General features: G+C 37.1%; 2 protein-coding genes across 2 annotated transcripts; one reads left to right on the plus strand and one right to left on the minus strand.

Annotated features, from left to right (window-relative positions):
* The first annotated feature begins 757 nt into the window (after nucleotides 1–757).
* Nucleotides 758–23,940, plus strand: pkd1l2b (polycystic kidney disease 1 like 2b). The gene is made up of 32 exons (XM_066648027.1): nucleotides 758–1,061; nucleotides 1,429–1,587; nucleotides 1,980–2,165; nucleotides 2,846–2,956; nucleotides 4,904–6,925; nucleotides 7,403–7,548; nucleotides 8,232–8,414; nucleotides 8,654–8,794; nucleotides 8,948–9,103; nucleotides 9,376–9,500; nucleotides 9,830–9,950; nucleotides 10,481–10,612; nucleotides 10,922–11,147; nucleotides 11,804–11,994; nucleotides 12,615–12,845; nucleotides 12,949–13,050; nucleotides 13,324–13,502; nucleotides 14,590–14,736; nucleotides 14,812–15,011; nucleotides 15,554–15,792; nucleotides 16,948–17,544; nucleotides 18,345–18,450; nucleotides 18,745–18,885; nucleotides 19,550–19,735; nucleotides 19,897–20,224; nucleotides 20,716–20,849; nucleotides 21,201–21,322; nucleotides 21,861–22,021; nucleotides 22,126–22,336; nucleotides 23,288–23,389; nucleotides 23,471–23,602; nucleotides 23,807–23,940. The coding sequence occupies exons 1-32, from the start codon at nucleotides 758–760 to the stop codon at nucleotides 23,879–23,881; spliced, it is 7,596 nt and encodes a 2,531-aa protein (XP_066504124.1). The 3' UTR covers nucleotides 23,882–23,940.
* Nucleotides 23,876–27,963, minus strand: psmd7 (proteasome 26S subunit, non-ATPase 7). The gene is made up of 7 exons (XM_066647385.1): nucleotides 27,717–27,963; nucleotides 26,161–26,252; nucleotides 25,692–25,784; nucleotides 25,488–25,585; nucleotides 25,282–25,362; nucleotides 25,020–25,111; nucleotides 23,876–24,936 (listed from the first exon to the last, which is right to left on the minus strand). Exons 1-7 carry the CDS (start codon nucleotides 27,788–27,790, stop codon nucleotides 24,474–24,476), a joined length of 993 nt encoding a protein of 330 aa, XP_066503482.1. The 5' UTR covers nucleotides 27,791–27,963; the 3' UTR covers nucleotides 23,876–24,473.

Below are 27,963 nucleotides of genomic sequence, written 5' to 3' on the forward strand. Positions count from 1 at the left end.
TACCGCTACTGGCTGGAGTTTTAACACTGGGTTCACTTATTATCCACTCGCTTTATTAGTACCGTTTTGGTCCACCTTAGAGGTAAAGTCAGAGAGAGAGAAGCTTATCTGTTGTTGCATGATTTGTGACACTGAGGTGTTTGAAAATTCCTCCATTTAATATATTGACTGATCACATAAAAATGTTAAGCTAAAAGAATAACACAACTCAGTTCTGTTTCAAAGTCTATAATTCTCACCACATATGTATTGTGAGGAACAATTAACTGTAGTTCTTTCAGAAGACACACATACACATGGCTCATCAATATAACATGACAGATTGTACAGTTACACCCAACTATACTATATACTATACTATACTATACTATATATAACTAAAACACTAAGCGTATTTAAGGAAACAGGTTTAAAAATCATAACATTTTTTTGAGAAATTATTTTATTTTATAATAGTGTGGTTCTTCAATAAAATTATTAATTTAGTTATTTTTTATTATTATTATTATTAATGTTATTATTTTAGATTATAATGTAGCAGTTTACTTTCCTGTGCACCTCCAGAAGTACATTAGTTCATTAGTCTAACTCTGACTTGCATAGAGACACTCCATAGAATCCATTATAGTTCTATTGTAGCAGGTAAACAGGTTTTGTTGGAGAGTAAATGGTCATTCATTGGGGTTGTACTAACAAAGCTGCTTTATAAGCAGGAGAAACACTAGGTTGAGCCAGGTAATGTACAGAAGAGTTGAATATGGGAATACACTCTCTGTCCACACTGTTTCTGCTGGTGGCCTTCAGAGTCCCTGGAGGGCACTCAGAGATTCTGTCCTGTCCAGAGCAGCAGAAGGCCTTTCAGGGCTCATGTTTTGAGTTTGTGACCACGCAGCAAAGCTTCTTCAGCGCACAGAGTTGGTGTGAGTGTGCTGGTGGACACTTGGCCTTTGTCCAGAATGATGACACTCAGCAGTTCCTCCAGAAACATCTGAAGCCACAGCTCAACTGGTGGCTGGGTCTGGCGACCACCTCCTTCAACCTCAGGTTGGACTCATCTGCAGGTATGTAAAAAGAATCAACACTGCTGGTCCAATTGCATGCTTTGTTAATAACATTAACAAATAAATTAACATTAAAATAAATTCACACATTCTCTACAAGAACTAAAACCATGGCATATTTGTCTGTACATTTTAGTGCATTACTAATATATTACTATATACTATAAATATATAAGTTATTTATTTAGTTATTTATTAAAGCATATTATCACTTTCATAAATATTGTTTGCTATTTGATTCTTTAAAAAAAATAATAATTTTTCTTCTCATTTAAGTGAATTGGATCAGATATTACCACATTTAATTAAAAATACATTTGCAGGTGTTACAAAGGAAAATTCCCAGCTTTCTTTTCTGTATGTCCAGGTCTGTTGTCCTGGATAGATGGCTCTAAGGTGAGTTACTCTAACTGGCTCCAGGCGTCTGTCCCATCTCCGGGCTGTGGTTTCATCTCGAAACAATTTGGATTTCAGTGGGAAACAACGAGTAACTGCAGCGCGCAGTTCTCCTTTATCTGCCAGTTTGGTTAGTACTACTTTCTTAGTTGTTCATTTTCACATTGAGTAATATCCATTATACACGCTAATGTAGTACAATGGAATAGCCAGAGATATCCCTTCCTTTGTTTAATGTGTAGTCAAACTTGCTGTTATAATTCCTACAGAGCATTGTTTCTCAGTCCTGGTCCTGAAGGCACAACTCCCTGCACATTTACTGGTTTCCGTTCCTCTCTCAGCACACCAGACTGATCTGGACTGGAATAAATAATTGCTGCATTAACTTTAATTAAAGGGGAATAATATTTTGATAAGTGACCATTTGGAGAGAGGTTTGGTTCAGACAGTGACATTATGTACATTTCTGTGTATATAATGTATACAAAAAGAAATACTGAAAATTTACTGTACTTGTTTCAGAATCAGGACACACTCTGGCCTGTGTGGACCACAAGGCCACTGTCAAGTGTGGCACTGGTCAGGTGATAGAGATTGACGAAAGTTTCTATGGCAGGAACACACTGTATTATTGCAGAACCAGCAATTCTTCATCCCAAACATCCTCACAGCAGTGCAGCTGGTTGGACACTTTGGATGTGGTGTCAGGTATGAAAAGCAGTTATAGATTTACTAACAGCATTTGGTAGACACCCTTTTCCAGAGTGACTTATCAACCCAGTCATTGAAGGCAGCATTGTTACTCATTAATCTACCCCCCCACAACACACACACACACACACACACACATTTTGATTTCTCAAAAGTTAATGTACTTACTTTTATGTAAAGATAATTTATTTTTAATACAGGTTTGAGCATTTAGTTGGTCCACCTATTATGATATTTTATATTATACAGATCAGCTGATTTGTCCAAATGACAAAATGCATAATTTTCTTGGGATAGTTGTGATATAATGTGTTCTTTTTTATGCTCAAATAACATTGAACAAACACAGATGAACTATGAACAATGAAATTAGTAAAGGGACCAGCTGTTTTATTGAAAATCAAAACATTAGCAAACTTAATGTCCTACGTTGTAAGACAGCTGAACTACAGCCGAATGTTTAATATGTACTTGCAATATTTGCCTTTAGACAATGCTTTATTATGAGCAGCCAAATAATGTATTTTTTAAGTTAGTTTGTATTGTGCTTATAACCCCTTTCATCCATTGAATAAGCACTTCAGACCTGTTCTTTTGTTCTTAGATAGGTGATTGATTGATAAATTACCTCATCTCCTTCCAATGATTCTAAAGCACAGCATATATTCCATTCATAGAGCTTTGCAATGGACGACAAGTTTGTGAAGTTGCTGCAGATGTGAAGTCCTTTGGGAACCCTTGCCCAGGACTAGGAAATTACCTGTCAATAAAATACCACTGCAAATACGGTTTGTTTCTAATTTAATGTAAAATTCTATTATAAATTAGTTGTCTACAGTTGTTTAAAAATGTTTTAAAGTTGTCTAAAGTTGTTAAAATATTTTATAGTATGCAGTATACATATGCAAACATTTGTTATATATATAATAGTTTCTGCTGCTTTAAACTGTGGACACTTTAACTTCAGAGGAAAGTATACATTGAAATGAAATGCTCTGGGGAGCCACACATTAGCACAAGTTCATAATCCTCTATGTCATGTGTAGGCTAGAGATTAACAACCCCCAGACGTTTGAGCATGGTTTAGTGAAACAGTGTTTTCTGGAATCATGGAGCACCACTGATTACATTTTGATGAGTTGGGGTGGCTTTTGTGAATACAGGGTAATACTGCAGCCAAGAGGGGCAAAGTGCCCATTAATTCGTCTCTGATAGATGACACATCACGGACGAAAAGTTTGTTGTTGCTGCCATTTTGTCAGTCAAATGTGGCCAAGGCTGTATTGAACTATTAAACTTTGAGCATTTTCTTTTCGCTTATTTCCTTTTACCAGTGAAAAAGTACAGTTGTGTTGTGTGCAAGATTTCAGTACTAAGCCCCACAATGCAAAACATGAAAGACGTTACCATTAATTAAGATATAAAATACTTTAAAATCCTTTTTTTAATTTCTGCTTCATCCTGTAAAGGGCTAAAATATGAAAGAATAACATTAAAATCTGGAATATTTTCTGGTTTACTTCAGTACAAAGACAAACTGTTAGTTGTTTCGTTTAGATGGCATATTATTTTATATATATCTTTAAACAACTGATCACTTCACTAATTTTTCATAGCATTGCTATTATCATTATTACTGTTTTCCATTTATTTATTTATTTATTTATTCATTCATTCATATTTTTTATATTAGTTTATTGTATTGTTTATCTATTCAACTTGGCTATCTATGCTTATATGTTTGTTTGTTTGTTTTGCTTTTCCCTTTACGGCAGTGTATGGGTGGGTAGGTGGGGTTTGTTTGTTTAAAAAAAAGGAAGGGAAGAAAAGGAAAAAAAATCCAATTGAAGATATTATATGTATATTAATGTATCTTATTTTGTGTTCTCTTGAATAAAAATATACTTGCTGCAACGAAAACCTGCAACCACACTGGCCCTTTGCCAATAGGCTTGGACACCCCTACTTTAACAAATCTTTACTGAGAGAATGACTCTGGATTATAGCCAGTTTACCTTGGCTCTAGTCCTCCAAGTGAAATAAAAGAAATCCTGCACCCAGATATGAAATTTAGGAGATATATAGTTTGGGAACTTTTTTTGCAGGTAAACACATTTACACCCTAAACAAAATGGTTGGTAAGATCTAAGTATGAGGTTGGATGCAGCACTCAAGTTTAGCACTTCAAATTTATGGTCTGGTTATATGGAGCAATATTTTTATAAATATAAATAAAGTTACTGGAAAATTATTCAAGTAACCGACCCTGGTATCCTTGCTGAGTTTGTCTTTGTGTGGAATCCTCTCATTCTGTTTTTAGTGCTCTTGATGCTAAGTATAAAAAAGTATGATTCCCATATTATTTTCATTATGACTATAGTGTAATAATGACGTGCTGTGAAGTCATGGGCAAAATACATTTAACATATTGTCACCCACAAATGTCTCTATAACTTGCACTAACATATATTGCACTGATTATTTGTAATGCAGAGTCCCAAATATCAACAAAAGCTGCCAAATCTTTGTCTTATAAGGTAATTTTAACAAATTTGTTGGAATTTAAATGATTTACTGGAAAATGCATTTTAATAACGAATTTTATGACTAATAAATACTAATACATTTGCATTATTTCTTTGCAAAGTCTAAAAGATCTGTTCAGAAAGATACACAGACGTCCAATCAAAATGAAGATTCCAGTGATAACTCACAAGAACCATCAAACACATCAGGAGGCCAATCAGTTGGGGACAAATCTTCAAAAGACCAAACAAATGGGGACAACTCTTCAAATGACCAATCAAACAAGGGCAGTTCTTCAAAAGACCAATCAAATGGGGACAGTTCTTCAAAAGACCAATCAAATGGGGACAACACTTCAAAAGATCAATCAAATGGGGATAACTCTTCAAAAGGCCAATCAAATGGGGACAATTCTTCAAAAGACCAATCAAATGGGGACAAAACTTCAAAAGATCAATCAAATGGGGACAACTCTTCAAAAGGCCAATCAAATGGGGCTGATCCTTCAAAAGAACAGTCTAATGGGGACAACTCTTCAAAAGACAAATCAAATGAGGACAACTCTTCAAAAGGCCAATCAAATGGGGCTGATCCTTCAAAAGAACAGTCTAATGGGGACAACTCTTCAAAAGACCAATCAAATGGGGACAACTCTTCAAAAGACCAATCAAATGGGGACAACTCTTCAAAAGGCCAATCAAATGGGGCTGATCCTTCAAAAGAACAGTCTAATGGGGACAACTCTTCAAAAGACCAATCAAATGGGGACAACTCTTCAAAAGGCCAATCAAATGGGGCTGATCCTTCAAAAGAACAGTCTAATGGGGACAACTCTTCAAAAGACCAATCAAATGGGGACAACTCTTCAAAAGGCCAATCAAATGGGGCTGATCCTTCAAAAGAACAGTCTAATGGGGACAACTCTTCAAAAGACCAATCAAATGGGGACAACTCTTCAAAAGGCCAATCAAATGGGGCTGATCCTTCAAAAGACCAATCAAGCAAGGACACCCCTTCAAAAGACCATTCAAATGGGGACAACTCATCAAAAGACCAATCAGACAAGAACAGCTCTTCAAAAGATGAGTCAAATGGGGCCAATTCTTCAAAAGGACAGTCAAATGGGGATAGCTCTTCAAAAGACCAATCAAATGTGAATAAATCTTCAAAAGACCAATCAAATGGGGATAACCCTTCAAAAGACCAATCAAATGGGGATAGCTCTTCAAAAGACCAATCAAATGTGAATCAATCTTCAAAAGACCAATCAAATGGGGATAACTCTTCAAAAGACCAATCAAATGGGGACAACTCTTCAAAAGGACAGTCTACTGGGGATAACTCTTCAAAAGACCTATCAAATGGGGACAACTCTTCAAAAGATCAATCAAATGGGGACAATTCTTCAAAAGATCAATCAAATGGGGATACATCTTCAAAAGGCCAATCAAATGAAGACCCTTCAAAAGATAAATCAAATGGGGACAATTCTTCAAATGACCAATCAAATAATAATAACATCTCATCAAAAGACCAATCCGACAAGGACAAGTCTTCAAAAGACCAGTCAAATGGGGCCAACACTTCAAAAGACCAGTCAAATGGGAAACAATCTTCAAAAGACCAATCAAATGGGAATCAATCTTCAAAAGACCAGTCAAATGGGGATAACTCTTCAAAAGACCAGTCAAATGGGGACAATTCTTCAAAAGACCAATCAAAAGGGGCTGATCCTTCAAAAGGACAATCAAATGGGGATAACTCTTCAAAAGATCAATTAAATGGGGCTGATTCTTCAAAAGGACAGTCAAATGGGGATAACTCTTCAAAAGACAAATCAAATCGAGAAAACCCTTCAAAAGATCAATCAGATGGGGACAATTCTTCAAAAGGCCAATCAAATGGGGTTGATTCTTCAAAAGGACAGTCAAATGGTGACAACTCTTCAAAAGTCCAATCAAACAAGGACAACTCTTCAAAAGTCCAGTCAAATGAGGACAAATCTTCAAAAAAATTGTCAAATGAGGACAATTCTCCACAAGACCAATCAAAGAGTGACCACGCCTCAAAAGACCAATCAAATGGGACACAAACAGAACAGCTCCAACCACCCAGCTGCACCATATACCCACCCTTTGGAGATGTCCTCTCCTCTTTCAACATAACCTGCACCATGGTCCAGCCTTTCTGCTGGTCTGGACCACACTCGTTCTGCCTGACTACAATTGACGGTGAGACTGAGTATTCAGCATTAATACATTAGATCTTGTTTATAACTTAAAATATATAAATGCAATATTTCTCAATTTGAGAAATGTTTACAATATTAGTAATTATTGATGATTATATTTTCATTATAGTGAGGTACATTTACTTGACAAATTTGCCTAACACAAGTAAAAATATCTAGAAAACTTATAAAATGAGAAAACATACATATATCAACAAGTTAAAATGTGATTTTACTTTTCCTGACATAATTTTATATGTAAGTCACTCATTCACTCTCTCACTCATACTCACTCATTCATTTACTAAGAAGTAACATTTGTTTCACATGGAGCCCTGGATCTCATATATTCATTTTTACATTATTGAGCTCACAAGGGGGTGCTATTTAGTGCTTTGCATTATTAACTACTTATTTCCTTGTTTTGCAGTGTTCTGGGTGTAGTATTGAATTCCTATCTCTTGATCCCTTTTTGTAGGCAGTTATTTGTATTGTGGAAGTGAGCTGGGGATGAAATCGTTGTTCCTTCCTCTTGGGGATAAAAGCCATCATTACAGTCTTGGGCTGAATGTCATTATTAAGAATGTGAATGGTGAATCAGTCAACACTACACTTTTTACTCAGGTTAGTTAGTATTCATTCAAAAGTATTAAGTGACATGTCATATGATTCAATCCATAATAATGCCCCATCTATCAATGGCCAGGAGTCATGTCGGTCTTCCTTCACTCAGAATGATGCTAGCCAATGTATTACTTTTAGCTAACATAAAAATCTGAGCAGTGATCCTTCTCTTCCAAGTGTGTTCAGCCATGCAGTTGAATTTTGTTGGCAGCAGTTTGAAAAGAAGAGGTGACTAGCTAGTTCTAGCATTAATTTTTTCCTGCTTATTAGCATTTAGCGCTTTTCCACATCATGGAACCTACAGGACTCTACTCGACTCGGAAAGAAACTTTGTTTTTTCACTGGCCAATTCTTTTTCAGTCCCTGCTCTCACAAACACTGTTAGAGACAGGGTTTAGCTATGTCACAGGCTCCATTTTGCGGGGCGAGCTGCGCCACTGGAAAAGCGACAAGCTTTAAGCAAGCAGAGCCAAGCAGAGTCGTCTAGAGCTGAACCCATGCTGTGGAAAAGCACCAATCTTGTAATTCAGGAAGAAATAAAACTGACTAAGTTGTGGAAAAGATAATACTGAAAATCTCAGTGATCCTCAATTCAATTGCCTAATCCTGATTTGAAACAGGACTCCTAAATCTAGAACTCATATAACACATTTGAATTCTTGTTTTATGTATTTCCATCCCAGGTGAGAGACTCCAGCTGTGACACCACTGTTGAGGATCTGCAGAGTCTTGTATTACAGGTTGTGTCGCAGTTGCAGAAGCAGAGCTTATTTTCAGCCTTGATGTTAATACAGATTTTTCAGTCAGTTTCCAGCCGGTTGAACAGAATTTCAAACAGTAAGGAGGATAAGGATGCAAGGAAAAAGGTAAGACTAGCCAGAACTTCTGTATCCAGGACAGATAAATGCCATTTTGTATGTAAGATAAACGTTAACACATTTATTATGTAGCTTGATATGACTTGACCTCACCATGACTGGCCTGGCTTTTAAAATGTACATTTTTAACAACCATAAGACCTTGTAAGTTGAATGCAAATGTTTGCTTCATACTATAAATACACTCCCAAATCTTAATTGTTAACTGTTCTCACTTCTTTCTGAAGCTGCGAGAGGAGATGCTGGCAGATATATGTGCAGCTCTAACCTATGGAGGGCCACTAAATGTTGTTCAGGAGGTGCAAATGACTGCTGAACTTGTGCTGAGTCTTGTTGTGCAAGAAGATGAGATGACTTCTGATGCTAAGGTACCTAAAAACAGAAACTAAAATATGGTGATGTCTTTATAAAGGATGCATAGAAAAGCAGCATGTTTTCCACTCCACTTGCTTTGGACACCAGAATAATAATTTGAAGGTAGGAATCTGAGTATCTCTAAAATGAGATTGTTTTTCCCACAGCTGCAGGCATGTTGTGTTCTCTCCAGAATTTCTAAGTCCCTGATCTCCATGTCTCCCCATGAGGGAGAAGTGGATGCTCTGATGTTGAAGGCAGTTACACCCATTATGCAGGCTTCCAGTACCATCCTTAATGTCTCCTCCAACACAAAACAACAGGTACTGCACATCAGGACTCTATTTAGACATATTGGGAGAGCATACCTCAAACCAAATCCACAAGACAATAATATTGCTGAAAGGCTGCTCAGTGGCTTAATGATACTACTTCCTGAGATTCCTTAGAAGAAATTGTGATAAAAAAAAAAACAAAGACATGAGATTTTTTTCATGAGAAAAGTAATAAGTTATTTACAACATCAAAACTAATAGACTTTTGGATGAGTCTGATCCATGTGGAATCTCAGTGGTGATTCTCCCTTGTCTTTCAGAGTATGATCTCCAGTCTAATTCTCACTATAACTGATGACGTAGAGACTGTCCTGCTGGCCAATAGAAAACCAAACCAGGGGCCAGCTTTGCTCACTACTCCACTCATCAGTCTGTATGTCAACAGGTGAGAGAACACCAACAATAAAAATATTCTACTACACCCTGGACGTATATTTGGGATTTTTGAATTTGCATTCCTATTTGATTTGCATTTCCTATTTGAGGTAATTGCATTCCTTGATATTTTACGATATAATATTACACTGTAACAATGAAAGTGTTCATTCCAAAGTGTATTAAAGATGACTTTCAATTTTCTTTAAAATATTAAGGATTTACACTTATATCTGTGTTAAAATTAATATCATTTTTCAGTGTATTATTAATAATCTGTTATTCTTTCCAAATTATAAAAAGTTATATATAAAGTGTGTGTTTTATTTCATCTTCCAGGCTATCCCCGGATGAGTTTAAGAATCAGACTTTTGGCTTTGAGGACAACATATCAGCCAGTTTCACACTCCCATATTTAGGTCTGGGAATCCTGCCCCCGGTGGATCCTGTGGATGTGCGAGTAAGGCTTACTTTGGCTTTGTGTCTCACTCTATAATCATCATATGGTGTTTTCTACTCTTGCATTACCTTCATTCATCTGAATAACAAAAAACGGACTAATCTTTAAGCCACCTTTTCTGTAATTACTTAAAAGTAATGCTTGGCCCATTTGACCAACTGGGCAAAAACACACAAATGAAACTCTGGCATATGGCATATGGCATATATTTACCAGCAAAGAATCCCCTTACAAGCCAAAGAGAAGCCTACCCCTTTGTAATGTCCAGAACAACAGAAAACACTCTGATTTTACCTCAGATTTCAGTTTTGGGTGTATATGTCCCCCTGAACTCAAAGTGATAAGAACCTGATCTTGGATCTTGAATGGAAATAACTGCCCAGGGGATGTGATCAATATGTGAATGGACATTCTTACACAAACGATGGAAGGTAGCAGGATTATCCACTACCCTATTGAAAACTACCATTGATGGAAAGCAGCAGGGTTATCCACTACCCTATCCAAACTACCATGTTGTATGCTCACAGATGGTGAATTTTAAGATGAACCCTTTCTCCTGGAGTGAAGGTGACCCCATAAGTGGACAAGTGGCAGGTCTCTCTCTCTCCAGAGGGAACGGCTCCATCATCCCAGTGTCAAATCTCAGCAAGGAGATTGAGGTAAAAAGTCCAGTGGTCAACATGTTAATTTAACATTCCTGATCAATTTAGACTTAACAGCTAAGAAGAAAAATTACTTATTGGTAATTGTTTTATGATTGATCTCATTTATTGAAGAGGGGATTGGTTCTTTACTCTTTTTACAGACATGTTTAAAATGTAGAATGAGATTTAGATACACAATTATGTGTAGTTTTGGTGTTATGTGTATATGATTGTAAAATGCGTTGCTGTTCAGAATCCTTTTCTAGAACATAATTTTCAATCTCAGAGACTTGCTTTTCTGTTTTAATAAAAATGTTTTTTAAGGTTCTCTTGCCAAATTCTGAAGCTGTTGTTGTAAACAATACGTTTCTGGACCTTGGAAAATATAATATTCTGACCATCAACCTGACCACTCCGAACATATCTCTGGTTTTGAAGTTAGAGCCCTCACCAAAGGCATCTTTGCAGTTATACCTCGGCTTTCAGTATTACCCAAATGACACCTCTTACAAGGCCAAAATCCAACTTCCACAACCAGATCAACCACCAGGTGATACTTCTACAATATTATTCTACAACATTTCAAAATAGGACATAAAAGTCTTTAATTTAATGGTGTATTTGGCATAATTATAATAGACAAATTAAATAGTGCCAGTTATGACATTTGAGGCATGTCTTTCTGTGGTTTTCAAAGATTTCATCATTATACTCCTTTATGTGCCAATGGTGGGACAGTTCTTAAAATGCATTCACATAGCAGTTACAGTGTGTCCTATGAAACTGTCTCATGTTGCTTATGAAAGGCAACTGAAGAGCCCTACATGGTATAAATCAGAGGTTCTCAAACTGAGAGCCAGAGAGGGACATGAAAAATAGTAAGACTTTTTGATCACCAAGAACTGGCAAACAATATTTATGATAATAATTATTTATTATTTGTATTTCTAAAAAATCCAACACACATAAGTTGTAGTAACATACTGCTTTGTAGTCCCTGAATGAATCAGTTCAAGCTCCATAGAGTGAGTCCTCCACAGTCCCCCCCTCACTGTGGTTTACATAGATTTAGTACAGAATGTCTGACACTTCCAGGTAAAAAATATGTATTAAGTATTAATATCAGAATTAAACATGATTAACTACATGTACTAAAATATTGTGGTTTTATTTATTTGATATCTTATCCAAGTTATTTTCACACAGAGGAGATGTACACATGGGTGCTTGGCCCTAAGGACACAGCACTAGAAGCAGGAGTTTACTATCTCCAAGTAAGTCCCAATATAGAAGCTGGTGTGAACTCCTCCAATGTTTCTGTAGTCATCACATCTTTTGCTGCTCAGTGCAAATACTGGGATCAGACTAAAACCAACTGGAGTGACTACGGCTGTAGGGTGAGCTTCATTTTACATTTAAATGCAATAATATTATAATTTAGCAACAAGTACCACCAAATATATGAAAATGATTATTTTTTATCTTTACATTTTCTGTATCATTCTCTCTGTACCGAGTTCATCCTTTTAATTAATTTTCTTTGTAGTCCCTGAATTAACCAGATACTGGTCCATATAGAGAGTTTCACACATGGAGCAGCCATGTTTAAAAGGTTTAGCACAGAATCTGAGGCCACTAGGTGTCAATATAATAATAGATTGCTCCTTTAACTCACAAGCTATTATACAGACTGCTGTCTGCATTCAGTCATTTATCTCAATGTTGCTGCATTATGAAACAGCCATTATACTAACACCCAGGTGCCAGGATGTAGTAAATATAATGCACTAAGCCATATTTTCAAAATGGCTGCTGTCACCACACTATGGAGTATAAACTGACTCATTCAGGGCCTAGAAAACACTATTGGAGGGTGACCAGACAAAATGAGCTTATGCATGTGAACAGCTGCAATGTATGATACCTTTAATTAATTTACTATTGTTTGCTTGGTCTTAAACAGATTTCTAAATTGATTCTAATTTGTTGTACACTTAAATGTGTCTGGTATCCGTAGGTTGGCCCCCGGACTACCCCTCTGGTCACACAGTGCTTGTGCACCCACCTCACTTTTTTTGGCAGCTCTTTTTTTGTGATGCCCAACAAGGTGGACGTGACTCACACTGCCCAGCTATTCGCTACTTTCTCCAAAAACCCTGTGGTGGTGTGTTTTGTTTGTGCCATTTTCCTGGTGTACTTTTTAGTAGCGATATGGGCACGAAGACAAGACCTCAAGGACATAAAAAAGGTCTGCAACTGATATAACATCATGGTGAAGTCACTGAAGGCAGTAAATCATTATATGAAACATTGTGATGTCAAACATTTACTCCTGTTGTTATGTACATTAGGTAAAGTTGACAGTGCTGGAGGACAACGATCCATTGGCAGAACATTGTTACTTATTGTTCATCAGCACCGGGCATCGAACAGGAGCTTCTACCTCATCTCACGTAGGAATCACACTTTTGAGAACTGATGTAAATATGTAGTAGAACACTAGTAATCTACTATGAGTTGTAAAAAAATGCATTCTGGGAGAAACAGATTAAACGATGTGTCAAATGACTGCAATGAATCAAAATGACAGTAAAAATGCACTGTGCATACAGCAATCATGCAGTACTAGGCTGCCAATAATTACAGTTCTTTCACAGTAAAATATTCACAGTGCACCTGTGTTTTTTTTTAACTCTGATAAATCTCTGACATTGTTCTAACTGCAGGTTACAGTGACTCTAACAGGCTCAGAGTGGGAGAGTGACCCTCATTACCTGACGGACCCAGATAAAGCAGTGTTTGAAAGGGGAGGAGTGGACGTTTTCCTTCTCACTACTCCAGTCCCCCTTGGAGAGCTTCAGAGCATCAGACTATGGCATGATAATTCTGGAAATCATCCAGACTGGTACAGTGGACAGGGCACTGGTCTTGATTTCAGTTTTATATAAGAATATACTCTTATTTTCTTATACTATGATGTAGTATTTGAACTAGTAGCACAACAATGCTCTTGCACAAGGGTGGTGGCAAATCCTCAAAAGCAGGATAAAATACACCCACCCACACACACACACACACACACACACACATATATATATATATATATATATATCATAAATATACTTATATATCATAAGTCAGAAAACACAGGGGCAGCCATAGCCTAATGATCATAGAAGCAGGCTTGGCTTGGTCCCCACACGGCTAAAATGCCTCTGATCAAGGGCTGTACTTCCCTTGTGCTGAACTGAACTGTGGCTTTTTCTCATTTAAAAGAACACTGCTCTTTAGGGGAAATTTGTGATGTGTTGTTTGATCCTTGTGGTATTTTGATAAAGCATGTTACAGACCCCAGAAACCTGTTCATTCTTTAGTGTCAACCTATAATATCTTCACACTCTTATGACAACATGAAATGAACACTGATAGCAATAATAATGAGAGCAGTAATAATGAGGAATGTTTTAAATGTTCATACCCATTTTCTATATTATCTTATTTTATTTAGCAATTTATTTCCCATTATCAAGAACCCCCAATCACAAACAGTGCTACCAACTTCAATGTGAAAATATTATGCTTTCTCAGACACATGTGAATCCAACCACAACTTCTTTTCGAACTGCTGTGCTATTGGATAGTTCAATGTGCATGGATAGCACTCTCTGCCCAGGTCTGATATGTTAAAACACACCTCTCATAGGAGTGCTGTGCTTGTGATAAAATGGAGGGCCATCCCACACCCTTAGAAAGTGAAGTCAGTTGTGCCCAACTGTGTAGTCAGGAATGATGAATCTCCAGTCAGTAGTTTTGGGATGTGTGTGATCACTGTGCTCAAAGCAGAATGCCATTAAAGACTCTCCGTATTGTTCCAGCTTCTACAGCCAAGGAAGTCAAAGCACATATTGATAACTTTAATTTCCTAAGACAAATTTAATTAGCATGGTATCTACAAAATGGTGCTTCGATGATTTCTGTTTTGTTCTCATCAGGTATGTTAATAAAGTGATGGTGCAGTATGTGGAGACCGGACAGAAGTGGCAGTTCTTGTGCAGCTCATGGCTGGCCATTGATACGGGAGAATGCACCCTGGACAAAGTGTTTCCAGTAGCAACAGAGAAGGACTTGAAAGGCTTCAGGTGAGCTCCTGAAACATTCTGAAGAGAACAAAACGAAAGCTGGCACAGGAATGAAAGCTTTTTGTCCTCTTTCAGCAATCTCTTTTTCATGAAGACATCCAAAGATTTGTGTGATGGTCATATCTGGTATTCAGTGATCAGTCGGCCGGCCAACAGTACCTTCACCCGAGTGCAGCGGGTGTCCTGCTGTTTCTCCCTGCTGCTCTGCACCATGCTGACAAGCATCATGTTCTGGGGAATCCCTACTGACTCCTCTGAGCTCAACGTGGATGTGGGTAAGATTGTCTACATTTTTAACACATATGGCAAATTCATGGTGCTACACTAATGTCCAAAACATTGTACAAACCACTCTTAACAGGAAATTGAGCTGTTTTAAAGGGCATCTGCGGTGGATGCTGATGTACATACAATCTTATTAAATGATGGCATAAAGTCACCAGATTCTAAGCCATTACGTTGAGGAGGAGTTACAGAGCATTCAATATTTTTGGAATGATTCAAAATATCAGCCAAATATATGACTCCAAATCCTTAAAGAAATGTTACATTCATAGGTTGTATTTGAATTACTGAATCATTTGAGTGAACATCTGAGTACATTTGGTTCTTGTTTTCCCAATAATTCACAAATAATATTACCTTTCTCTAATTCCTTTTTTTTAAGATATAATTATCCAGTTATTTTTCTATCCTTAATCAAGCATCTCAGAATATATAATGGCACAAAGATAACTCAGAATTGTCAGGGGGCTGCTTATGACTACTAGGATGTAGAACAGACTGTGGTACTAGATGACTGTTCTTCTACTTAAAGGTAGCATTAAGTTCAGCTGGAAGCAAGTGATGATTGGGATCCAGAGCTCCATCATCATGTTCCCAGTGAACCTCTTAATTGTGAGCATCTTCAGACTCACTCGTCCACGAAAGAAGAATCACGAGGAAGAAACAGGTCAGCAGCAAACGGTTGGATCTTCTCAACCAGAGAAAATACACCCCAATCTGTGCCCACAGTGGTGTAACAACACAGACATTACTCTGGAATTCATTATCAAAGTAAGTCTATACGTATTAACTGTTTGTAACAAGTATTTATAGCTTAAAGGAGCAATCTGTCATCTTCTACAATGAGTTTCCTAATGTCATGGAACAGCCACTACTCTAACACCTAGTGGCCTGAATGTGACAGAGAATCAGCTCCCTGTGCAGAACACACACACTGGAAGTTAAAGTGGTTTAATCATGAACTTGCTGCACTTTAGAGGGGAAAAAAATGTAAATAATAAATAAAAAAAAGAATCACTTACATAAATATTGTTTGCTTCTTTTTGGTAAAATAATTAAATTGTTGCTATTTAAATATTTTAATTTCAAGGAATACAGTTATCCTTCGACATTGCATAAAAAAATAAAACAATCTTAAAAGAAAAAAATATTTTACATGGATCTTCCATTTTCCAGTGCGCCCTTAATTTCGATTTTCAATTTTCCAGTGTGCCATTAATTTGGAAAATCCATGTAAAATATTTGTTACCTCTCATTTTTTACCAAAGAAAAAGTATGAATGTTTTATTTTTCTTTTATGTGCTGTTTACAATACTTTATTTTAAAATTTATTTTAAGTATTTGGTCATTAACCATAGGTAGGTCAATGTTAAGTAAAAAGTGTGTGTGAATAAGAAATAACATTTATGCAAATATATGAATATGAAAAAAATGAAAGAAATTCGAAGAGAATAATATTGAAAATATTACTTATTATTATAATTTTCTAGGACATATTACACCAGGAGTATCCAAAGTCCGGCACCGGGCCAAACGCTGTAAGATTTTAATTGGCCCGCGGCTTCACATTTAAGACTACGTCATTGTGGCCCGCCAGCTCTTTGCAGTTTATCCTTTCACCTGACGGTGGCAGCAGTGCGCTAATGTACAGGATATTGCACCATTGTGTTAATGAACTAAGCTAAACTTATTTAGTTTGTTTTATAACGGTATAAGTGTATATGACCAAAACAATTGGTTATCTTCACATTTTACTGTTATTTCTTTAAATAAAATCTGTTTTAATGTTGTAGTGCTACATTTCAGAATCTCACTGAATTCATTTTATTCTTGTGTAAACTGTGAAATGACTTCCTACCTATCTATTTATCCATCTGTCCATCCATCCATCCATCCATGTATTTATTTGTTTGTTTATTTATATAGGACCTGAAAAGGATCGTTTGCTCACTCTCTAAGGTGGTTAAGTGCCCGATTCCAGCACTGGAGTCTGAGAAAACAGACTTCAACACCCTGTTGTCCTTGGTGGAAGAAATCATTCAGCAGCAGGACTTTGCTCTCGGCAAATTTGGTTTTGAAGAAGCCCAGAGGGAACTCTGTTCTGTGTACAGGAGCTACCGCCGTCATCTCTACAAACAGCTGCAGAACTTGGAGAAGGAGTTGAAATTGCTAGGCCCTTCTCAGTTCTCTGATCCACAGAGCTACACCCAGGCTGGGCTGCAGCTTCAGAAAATGAAGGGTCTGCTGGAGCCCCATCTCTCTGTCATGAGCGATGTCAACTCTGGCTCCAGTCCAACAGCGGGGAGCAAGGAGGCCAGTAAAAAGACTGTAAAAAGTAAAAAGAAAGGCCTGCCCTGGTGGTTTGTGTTTGTGGGCTGGTTTCTCGTAGCAGCCACAAGTGGGGTGTCTGCATTCTTCACCATGCTCTATGGGTTGACCTACGGAAAAGAGCGCTCCATCAGCTGGCTCATCTCAATGAGTGTGTCCTTCTTTGAGAGTCTCCTTCTCACACAGCCTGTAAAAGTAAGAATGTAATTATACATTTGCTGTCTAAGTCTGAAAAAAAGCATATGAAAGAATATGGCCTTTTGTTTGGGAAAACAAATTGTGAGCAACAGAAGCTATGTTTGGAGAACCAGATACTATCAGGTAACCACTAGATCCTATCATGTGAGTACTAGACACTAACAAGATGACTTTAAGTGAATACTGGTATCTGCTGGAGTATCTAAAGGTTGTTTTTTCTCACTTGATATTATCTGCTGCTCAATGTGTATTATATAGTGTTGATGTGATAGTATCTAGTGCTCATATTTTAGTATGTGGTGAGAGCATCTTGTTGACGTGCAGATTGACCAATTAAATGTTTACAGGGAAGGTTATCAATCAATAACGGTAGCTCTACAGTGAGGCCGTCCAATCACAAGGTTTTAGGCTACTTCACCACTCCCCCTTCTCACTCAAGCGAACCAATCGGAGTAGAAAAACTCTATGTAAGCTCTAGAAAAACAAAATCCCGGACGTTTGTGAAATTCCGCCCGGACATTTTTTTAAGTTTAAAAAAGAGGACATGTCAGGGTAAAAGAGGACGTCTGGTCACTCTAAAACTGACGACAGTGCCCTGTAATGAACATCAGTCAGTGACAGATGTTATTAATAATGTATATTGAAATATTGAATGTGTTTAAAAAACATATAATTGTTATGGAATCATTTTATTTTGCGATAAATATTGATTTTGAATTCTTGTCCAGCCCTAGTATTTGACACTCATATCCTTTCCGGGCTCCATACTTTTAACAGTTTTTGTTTTAATTTGACAGGTATTTGGATTTGCAATTTTCTTTGCTTTGGTGGTGAAGTCTGTAGACAATGAAGAGGATGATGAGTACATTTACATGGTGAGGAACCAAGTGACAGCCTACTCAGGTAATTACAGAAATATTTTTCATAACATTGTGTCCTTGATAAATGGCTGGAAACACCTGGTTAACAGAATTAACTTTAAAATTCATAAAATTATCTTTTTTACATAACGTTTGCTCAGAGCATATTTGTTTTGTTTGCCCCCAAACTCTTAAACTAATAAAACAGTAATTGTGTGTTATGATGTGAAGCATTTGTTCTGTAAAGATGTATACTCATTTTTTATTTAGAAAATCATGTGCATATCATACAAACAATAGCATTTGAACATTTGGTTTCTCACTTTCTTGCTTAAAGATGATCCTGATGATGTCCGCATTTCCAGAAGGGACAGCACATGCAGATACTACCAGCCTCCTCCACCTGCAGATGTTGAGAAAATTAAGGACAGAATGATCAAAGACCAGAAAGCTTTTGCATTAATCCTGAAGATTCTCAGTAAGATATATGAACACAAACCTTGGTGCTGAAATGCTTGGATCAGTGTGTGATCCTAATTCAAACAGAAAGCAATGCTTAGTAAATTATTTAATTGTTCATTACTAACGTTATGAATTGTTGTTTTTTTTTTGTAATTTTCCACTCTTTGTGATGCAAATGTAATGGCTTTAATGCACCTCAAATCAGTGAGACCTGAGCGTGTTTTTAGCAATGTATTACATCACCTTTCCTTTTAACATCTGTCATTCCATATTCGCACTGAATAGTTTGTTTTAACAGTCTATAACTGTTGATATGACTTTATGATCACCACTAAAATATACACATCTAGCTCCAAAAAAGTACTTACACTGTATCTAAATATCAATGTAGTTTTGTTTGTTATTATGTTACCATTCTTTCACCTAGCAGTCCCTGGATGTTTTTAATTATTCTGCAAATATAAATTTAATATCAGTGTTATATATTTGCATTGTCTTTTATCCTTATTTAAGTATATACTTAATAACTTAGTTCTACATTCATAATACTTTATGTTTCTCTATTTTCTCTTTGTTATATCACACATCGTGCTCGTGAAACAAGTGAATGCCTCCCTGGGGATTTAGAAAGTTCATCTTACCTTGTCTTATTTGATTTAATTTTAGTATCATTTCCTTAGTTCATATAGGATTCCTGTGTGTGTTACTGTTGGCTGCATATAGTCAGCGGGACACAAATGCTTACTTCCTGACTCAGCACATTCAGAAAAGTTTCAGCAGTGGCATCTTGGACAGTATGAGCCCCGAAGATGTGTTTGCATGGGCAAACTCCACCCTCCTCAAGAGCATCTTTGGACAGCGTTCAGGTCTGGTCTCAACCTTGTCATAAAAACCTGGATTTGAATTTTTCATATATTTAAGTTGGTCATGCCATAGATGGAGGAGTCCAATTGTTTTAAATGAGATGTGAGTGCCATTGGCAACTTATGTGTTGACCATTTCTCTAATTTTAACTCCATTGTCTCAGGATTCATTACAGACGGAAACTCAAAGCTGGTGGGTAACGCTCGTCTCCGCCAGGTTCGGGTACGGAAAGATTCCTGCAAGACGCCCAGTTTCATGTACCACTCTATTCCTGATTGCCACGCTCCATATTCTTGGGAGGTGGAGGATATGGGCTCTTATGGTCCAGGCTGGAACCTTTCAGTTGATGTAAACATGTCTAGTACATTCACACCTTGGCAGTACCAAAACCAGTCCACTCTGAGAGCTTATCCTGTCTGGGGGAGTGTGGTTCTGTATAAAGGCGGAGGCTATGCAGTGGATCTGGGCCCTGACCAGCAAAATGCAAGCAGGTGAACATACTGACAAGAACTAAACACTCACAAATCATTCTCTCACTGGCTCCGTCAGTTAGATATTTACCAGAAATGGGCAATAAACATTCTCCGCCAAGTGTGAGGGTAAAATATCTTTACAGAATATTGAAAACCTTCCACATTGTGCAAATGGTTTATAATAAACCCAAAATTATACAGAATCCTGGAGACGCATTTTTAAAACAAACAACCGAAAAAAAAATACCTGAACATTCAAAAACCACCTCAGCCTCTCACTGGCTCCGTCACTGTGATGTGTTTGAACTGGACAATTAGTAGTCTCCTCTGAGCGTATTAAAATCTAAAGATATTACACCAATATCAGTTTTAAGTGAAGCTTCATGTCTTGGGGAAAAAGCATGGACTATTTTTGTATCTCCCAGCTTGATAGCACTGTAGCAAAAGCCCACAATAAATATATTTAGTAACGTGATTTTACAAACAATATAACATATTTTTCTCTACAGTATGCTACAGTACCTGTTTGACAACGGGTGGTTGGATGTCCACACGCGAGCAATGTTTGTTGAGTTCACGGTGTACAATGCTAACGTCAACCTCTTCTGTATTGTGACACTGACACTAGAGACAGCAGCAGTGGGTGAGGAAATTGTAGCAAACAATTTTTAAGAAATTATTCATTCATTCAACATCTGTCCATGGTTGAGGTGTGTCGCTGGGTACAAGGCAGGAAGACACCCTGGATTTGGCTTTATTAAATTATTCATTCATTGATTATCCAATTTGATATTTTTTATAAGGTGCAGCTCACATGAGGTGAAACATCAAATTACTGTGTAGTCCATGAATGAATCACTATATTTTCCACAGAGCTGGTCACCTGTATGGGGGTCGCCATGTTTAGTACAGAATCTCTGACACATCCCAGCTACTCTGATGTCAGTATAATTTTTGAAGTACCTTTTTTTAATATTTTTCGTGTTTTCCACAGGTGCCTTCCAGTATCGCAGTGAGCTGCAGAACATCCGTCTGCTCCAGACCACAGATGGGATTCAAATAATGGCCTCAGAGGCCATTTATTTCCTATTCGTTCTCTATTACATGTTTTTGCAGGTAGGTCCTCTTCTGTAAAATATCCAGTGGGACATTAAGTGGCCAAAAGCTTGTGATGAATGTTCTTCCAAACATTGCTGCAGTAACAACTTCTACCATTCTGGGAAGGCTTAAGACCAGATTTTGGAATGTGTCTGTGAGGATCTTATGCCATTCAGATTGAGCATGACCAAAGCCAAATCCTGGTGCTGGATGATTAGTTTTGAATTGAAGACTCTCCAACTCAACTCATTCCACTGCTCAGTGGTCCAACGCGGGGAGGGGGCTCTATACTCTTCTAGCCACTGCTTGGCCTTGGACATGGTGACCATGGTCTTTAATGTGCAGCTGCTCCACAGCGTCCTGTTTAATTTTGTGCTCTTCCATTCAGATTATACAGGCTTTTTGCAGAAAGGAACATGTGTGTCCCTAAAGGATTCATTTTTAAGAGGTGCCTATGAATATGTTGGGACATGTGGTGTAAAGGCTAGTTGTCTTTTATGAAATTCTGTTCTGTCTCAAGGTAAAATGTGTCATTCTGTAATTATTATTTTTCCAGTTCAAACTGATTAAGCAGCAGAAATGGAAATACTTCAGCAACAAGTGGAATCTTCTAGAACTGGCCATCATTCTTTTAAGTTGGAGTGCGTTTTCTGTGTTTGTCAAGAGGATGGTTCAGGGAAACCAGGATCTGAAGTATTATCAGGACCACAGAAACCAGTAAGAGAATTCCAGATGTTTCTCCTCAACTTTCCCTAACACTCATGCACACACACACACACACAAAACACTCAGATTCAGCAGTATTCAACGTGTCTTTTTAGGTTCTCAAGCTTTTATGAGACTGCTGCAGCAAACTCAACCCTAGGCTACATCATAGCTTTCCTGGTTCTACTGGCCACCATCAAAATGTGGCACCTGATGAGATTCAACTCCAAACTGAACCGGATTACCTGTGCACTGCAGCAGGCATGGACCGAACTCTCCAGCTTAATTGTGGTCATAATCATCATATTCCTGGCCTACGCTGTCCTTGTAAGAGTCCAATACACTCCTTTGCTTACTGTAAAGTTCCCACAGTAGACACTGTGGTAGGAAGCAGATTATCGATTGAACAAGTGCTTTGTGGACATTGAACCAGAGCTAAATCTCAATCCCACACAGGCGAAGCAGGACAACACAGTGGTAGATAAACCAAAAAAAGGAGAAATCAGGCATATACATTAATAGCTGAACAAAAATACAACATAATACTTCTAAGTAATCACAACAAACAGCTGTAAACATCACTCACCATCAACAGCCAAGGGCAACACAAAATACATGTGTGTGCAAATGTTTGGGCATCACAGTCATATCACATTAATTCAAACTACAAACCACATTTCCAAGGGATAATACTGTTTGTACTGGAATTAAATTAAGGTTCCAATGTTGAATTTGATGCCTGCAGCACACTGAAATAGTTGGCATGGGGCAAATAAGAGTGAAAGGTTTATAGAATATACAGGTTACCCACTTTAAATAGGACTTTTTTTCAGTGATTTGAACATTAATTTAAGGATCTGGAACCAATACCAACACAGTGTGAAACCTAGGCAGTTGTTTATGGTCTGTCTATGCCAGTAAACATGGGATGAAATGAGTTGAGAAATGTGTTGCCTCATCTTACATCTTAAATGGAAAATTCAGTTCAACACAAACACAAGCACAAAGAAACAGGGGACTGGTAAATATGGTGAAAAAAGAATGGAGAACTGCTCCTCGCTTCTCACTCTTGGGCTATTACACTGAACTTAGCTATGGCTCATTCTTATTTAAATGAGCAGGGCAGTTTAGACAGGGCAATTTAATCCTTGTGTGTTAAGATGTGTCACAGACACTTCATTAAGGGAACACTGTCTTGTGATAAAGCAGGTCATTTGCTTCTATAATTACTTCATTGGTATCATCACTGATACATGTAAATGTATTTTTGTTCCTCAGAGTAATTTGCTGTTTGGTTGGAAGCTGAACACATACAAGACCCTTATAGATGCTGCTATGGCCATGGTCAGCTTGCAGCTTGGTATATTCAATTATGACGAGGTAGGTGTAGCTTTCATCAAAAGTTCTTCACTGAATAAAATTTGAAATACATATCCCATATTTGTTGTGTCAAATTGGCAGGTTTTGGATTTGAATCCCATACTTGGTGCCTTCCTCATTGGCTCTTGCATCATCTTCGTGTTGTTTGTGGTGCTTAACATCTTCATCTCAGTCATTCTTCAAGCATTCAGAAAGGAGCGAAGACACCACAAGGTACAATACACCACATGTACAGATTTAACATTTAACACGTTTCCTTCAAGTCTAAATACAGAGTCTTTCTGTTTGTACTCAAACACATTTCTAGTGTTTTCTGGCTAATGCTTAAAAAGAGGCATGAAATTCTAATCTAAATCAAGTACTACCATGTTTTGGGCATGCCTCAATTTACTTTTGTCCTGCGTTGTAACAATCCAGGCATCTGAAGAAGAGGAAATTATGGACCTGGTGCTCATGAAGATGTGCAGCTTCTTGGGAATCAAGCACAATTGATGAATATCATTTCATATTTAAAATACACAAATATCTATTTTCATGTTTCCAATCTAGGGACATGCATGAGTGACAGGGTAGGAACAGCATACAGTCTGTGTGACACATTTGTGTTTTCTTTTTACTGTTTATTTGAAATATATTTTCAGCCCATTTTATGAATATAAAATGGCTGAACTTCTTCAGGAGAATGTATACCAGGCATGATGGGTGAATGTGCTCTTAGCAATGGTTCTGTGTGTAGTGAAAAACAAATGTATTAATTGTCTTTAACAGTAAATTTGACAAGAGGTGGACGATGCACTGGGCTTTAACATTGAACAGATGTATTTTGCTGGCTTTTAACAGCAGTATAATATAGATGCAAACAAGCAGTACAAGTATCAGTTCAGAACAAGGAGACAAAAAAAATCTGTTAAACTGAATACCCTTACCGCTTATGTTTTTACTCAAAATGAAAATTGAGAAGTCCTTAATATCAAAAATGACAATACAATCCCAGACTAAACCTGAAGAGTGTTATAGGAGAAGGAATATAAATGTCCTTCCCACTTTAGCCAAGATTGTGTCAGTCCATGTCAGGATTTAAAGTTCATTTCTTTTCCTTTTTATCCTCTTTTTTTGCTGCTCCATCACCCTTCTCTTTGTCCTTATCCTTGTCTTTATCTTTATCCTTTTCTTCTTTCTTCTCCTTCTTGCTGTCGTCCTTCTCCTGGCCCTCTTTCTTCTCTGCGTCACGATTGGCGATTTTGTTGTTGATGAGATTGTGGAGGGCTACAACAGAGCGGATGAGTGAAGCCAGGTACACCACGAGCATCTGATCGTTGGTCTTGAGGTAGAAGGCCTTAATGAACTCCTGCAGGTTTACGTCAGGTAACAAATTGAACACATCCTGCAGCTGGTAGATGATTTGGTGGTTGATGGGCAGCTTGCCCGTTGCAACCTTCTCCAGGTAGCTCTTGATGTCTAACAACTTGGAGTTAAGGCCTTTTAGACCATGTACCTGATTAGTGATGCGCTGAGACAAGGTACCCACAGTCGTGTCCTTGATATCCCTGTAAGAGTCATAGAAAATCAGTCTTATATGTACAGATACACACTATTAATTAGATACAACATACACACACACACATCTTACCTAAGCAAATGCTCAACACCAACTTCCTCTGCTTCCTCAGCCCCAATTTCACTGGTAACATGCTCAAATGTTTTAGATGTTGGAGTTCCGTCCTACAGAGAAGTTCAAAATGTGTAGTTAAAATTTGTTACGTCAAGTACAAACTAAATAGAAGAGTTTTGTTTGCAAATAATAGTACCCTAGTTTAGTTTTATACAATCACTTCTCAGTGAAGTTATCCTACAATAAATGTTTGTGTTATGCAAACTTAAGGAAAACTTACATCATGCACCTCCTCCACAGAGATGTAGGCTTCTGTTGGCAGCCCCAAGTCTTTAGGTTTCACATCAATAATGACTAAAACCTGTCAAAAAAACAAATACAAAATCTTAAACTATTATAAAAACATGTTTGTAAAGCATAACCAGCAATTGCTATTTATAATCCAAGTTTAAAATGTTAATAACTGAAAGAAAGATCATCACATACTGAGTTTGCACAGTACTGCTTCATAAGTTCGTTAATGGCAATATCATTCTTGTGCAGTTTGGGCCCAGTGTGGTACCAGCCCACTATTCTTTCTCTGGCTATAAAAGAAACAACAGGGTTTCATTACATTATATTGAAAAATAAGTAAATATATAACCTGAAGGCTTTATTCTAGTCTTAGTCACTACTCTAAAAAGATCTTACCATTGACTTTCTTAAACATGCCATACATATTCTCCAGGTAGTCATGGTCCAGGAACCATACAGAATCATCCTTATCATCTTCATCAAAAGGCACTGTAAAAGAGTTTAATAAACTTTATGTTACTTATTTACCTTAAGAATCTAAAGATTGTAACACAAGATTAAACAGGTTATAAAAATATTTTTTTAAATCATCATTATGTAAAACTGTTGTGTGGCAAATTAAACATTAATTTAAATGTTTTTTTGTGTAGTGCTGTCTGTGAAATGTTTAATAAAGTATATTGCTCTCATGTTTTTTTGTATTCTTTAAATGAACCACCGCTCAGGGTTTTCTCTCGTTATCAACATTTCAGACTTTCAAAAACAAAAATATCATTATGTATAACAGACTAAAAATGTCTTGAAATATTGTGGTGGTATTTTTGATATAAAATCATACAAACTGACTGCTAAGAAACAAACTCACCTGCAAAGCTGTTGGACACATCAAGAATTTTCTTCTGCCATGATCCAAGAAGTACTCCCACAACCCGCTTCTGGCTTCCAACTTTCCCAATTCTATACAGAAGTGGAATAAATAAAAAGTCTGATTATATGGACAAAAAAATGTAAATTAAACATAGGAGAATAGAGCCAAAAATTTACTACCGTGAAAGCCAAATTGTACCAATGTTTATATACATTTAAACATAAGAGAAATATATGTATAAACAGAAACAAAAAGATTTTCGGCGTGGTGCATAATACAGTGATTAAATAGCTTTAATACACATCACAGAAAACAAATAAGTATAATTGTCGAAAGCTGAAGTACACAATACTGGAACACGATGACAAACAAAACGACTTGTTTTCATGCATGTAAAAGAGATTTATTGAAACGGGCTGGTCAATAATTAAATATTAATATATATTTCAAAATAAAATGTTTCAATAGATAAACACTTTCAATATTTCAATATACATTATTTACAGCATCTGTCACTGATTGATGTTCATTACAGGGTGCTGTCTTCAGTTCAGGGCACACAATTTAAAATTAAGTTTAAAAACATTAATATTGACAAAGCCAATAGGTTTATGTTTGATTATGATGTCATATTTCTTGTTTGTCCTTGGGAGTGTTTCAGTGGATTTTATACTGATATCAATATCGGAATTATATCGCATCAACCAAAATTAAGAAATATATTGTGGTATAAATTTCGGCCATATCGTCCAGCCTTAATTGATACACACACTAAAGTGTGTTTTGATAAAAGAATAATGTTTGTTTAATTAAGCTGGAGTTTCTTTCATCATCAGTTTTGAGCTACCAATTATCAACAAGTAAGAAATAATGGTAACTCAACCAAATTAGGTACATCAGGGTTACATTTAATATATTTTATAGCTGTAGACCATGAACCCCAAAATAAATAAATAATACAATTATAATAAACCTATAATTGCAATTACTGTTGTGGTAATTTATTGTCACTTAAAATGTCATGATTTTAGCTTCAATACTCAAAAACCCATTTGTTTAAATATAGTAATGCATGTATTTAATACATATTTTGGTAAATTGGAATGCCAGATGTATGTTCATACAGCAGGTAGGTGTGGTTTTCTGAGCAAATCATGTTTTTGGTAAGTTACACTTATTAAGCAACGATAGTCAGTTTTAACTTCCACCACTTAACTTATGGGGTTTGGTTAGCTCCCGCTAGCTCTCAACACAGTGGAGAACTGCAGCACACTGTAGCCTACATTTCACATTTTAACAATTTCCCGCCGATAACAGTAAGCTATACATGAGTTGCATCTTCAAAAAAGCTACAAAAACAGAAAACATTCAAAGCTATTAAACGGTATACCTCTTTATACCAAATTTGTGCTACTGAAACAATATTACTCGCGTTCACTAGCCTTGGCTACGCTAAATGACACAGCTAGCTTAGCCTAGGCTAGTCACAGCAGAGAGTGAGTTAACAAATTTTAGCCAGTCACGACACTAGTGTCTACTCAGGGTTTATTCACCTGTTAAAGTGATCCACAACGCTCAGCAGGACCAGAGGGTGGACGACCACCTTCTCCACGGCCAGATCCGGCATTCTGCTCAGAGTAATTCAGTAAAACAGATAATAAATAAAGGAGGTGATTTTCTGAATGGTGATGAGAGCGCTGCTTGGTCCTCTTCTCTTTCTCTCGGTTTGAGCCTCAGATTCTCAGCACACTGCCGCCTGCTGCCGGAAAAGTGTCTATCTGCTGAGGAGGACCAAGACCT

This window comes from Hoplias malabaricus, chromosome 16 (assembly GCF_029633855.1).
Source record: "Hoplias malabaricus isolate fHopMal1 chromosome 16, fHopMal1.hap1, whole genome shotgun sequence".
Taxonomy (NCBI): Eukaryota; Metazoa; Chordata; class Actinopteri; order Characiformes; family Erythrinidae; genus Hoplias; species Hoplias malabaricus.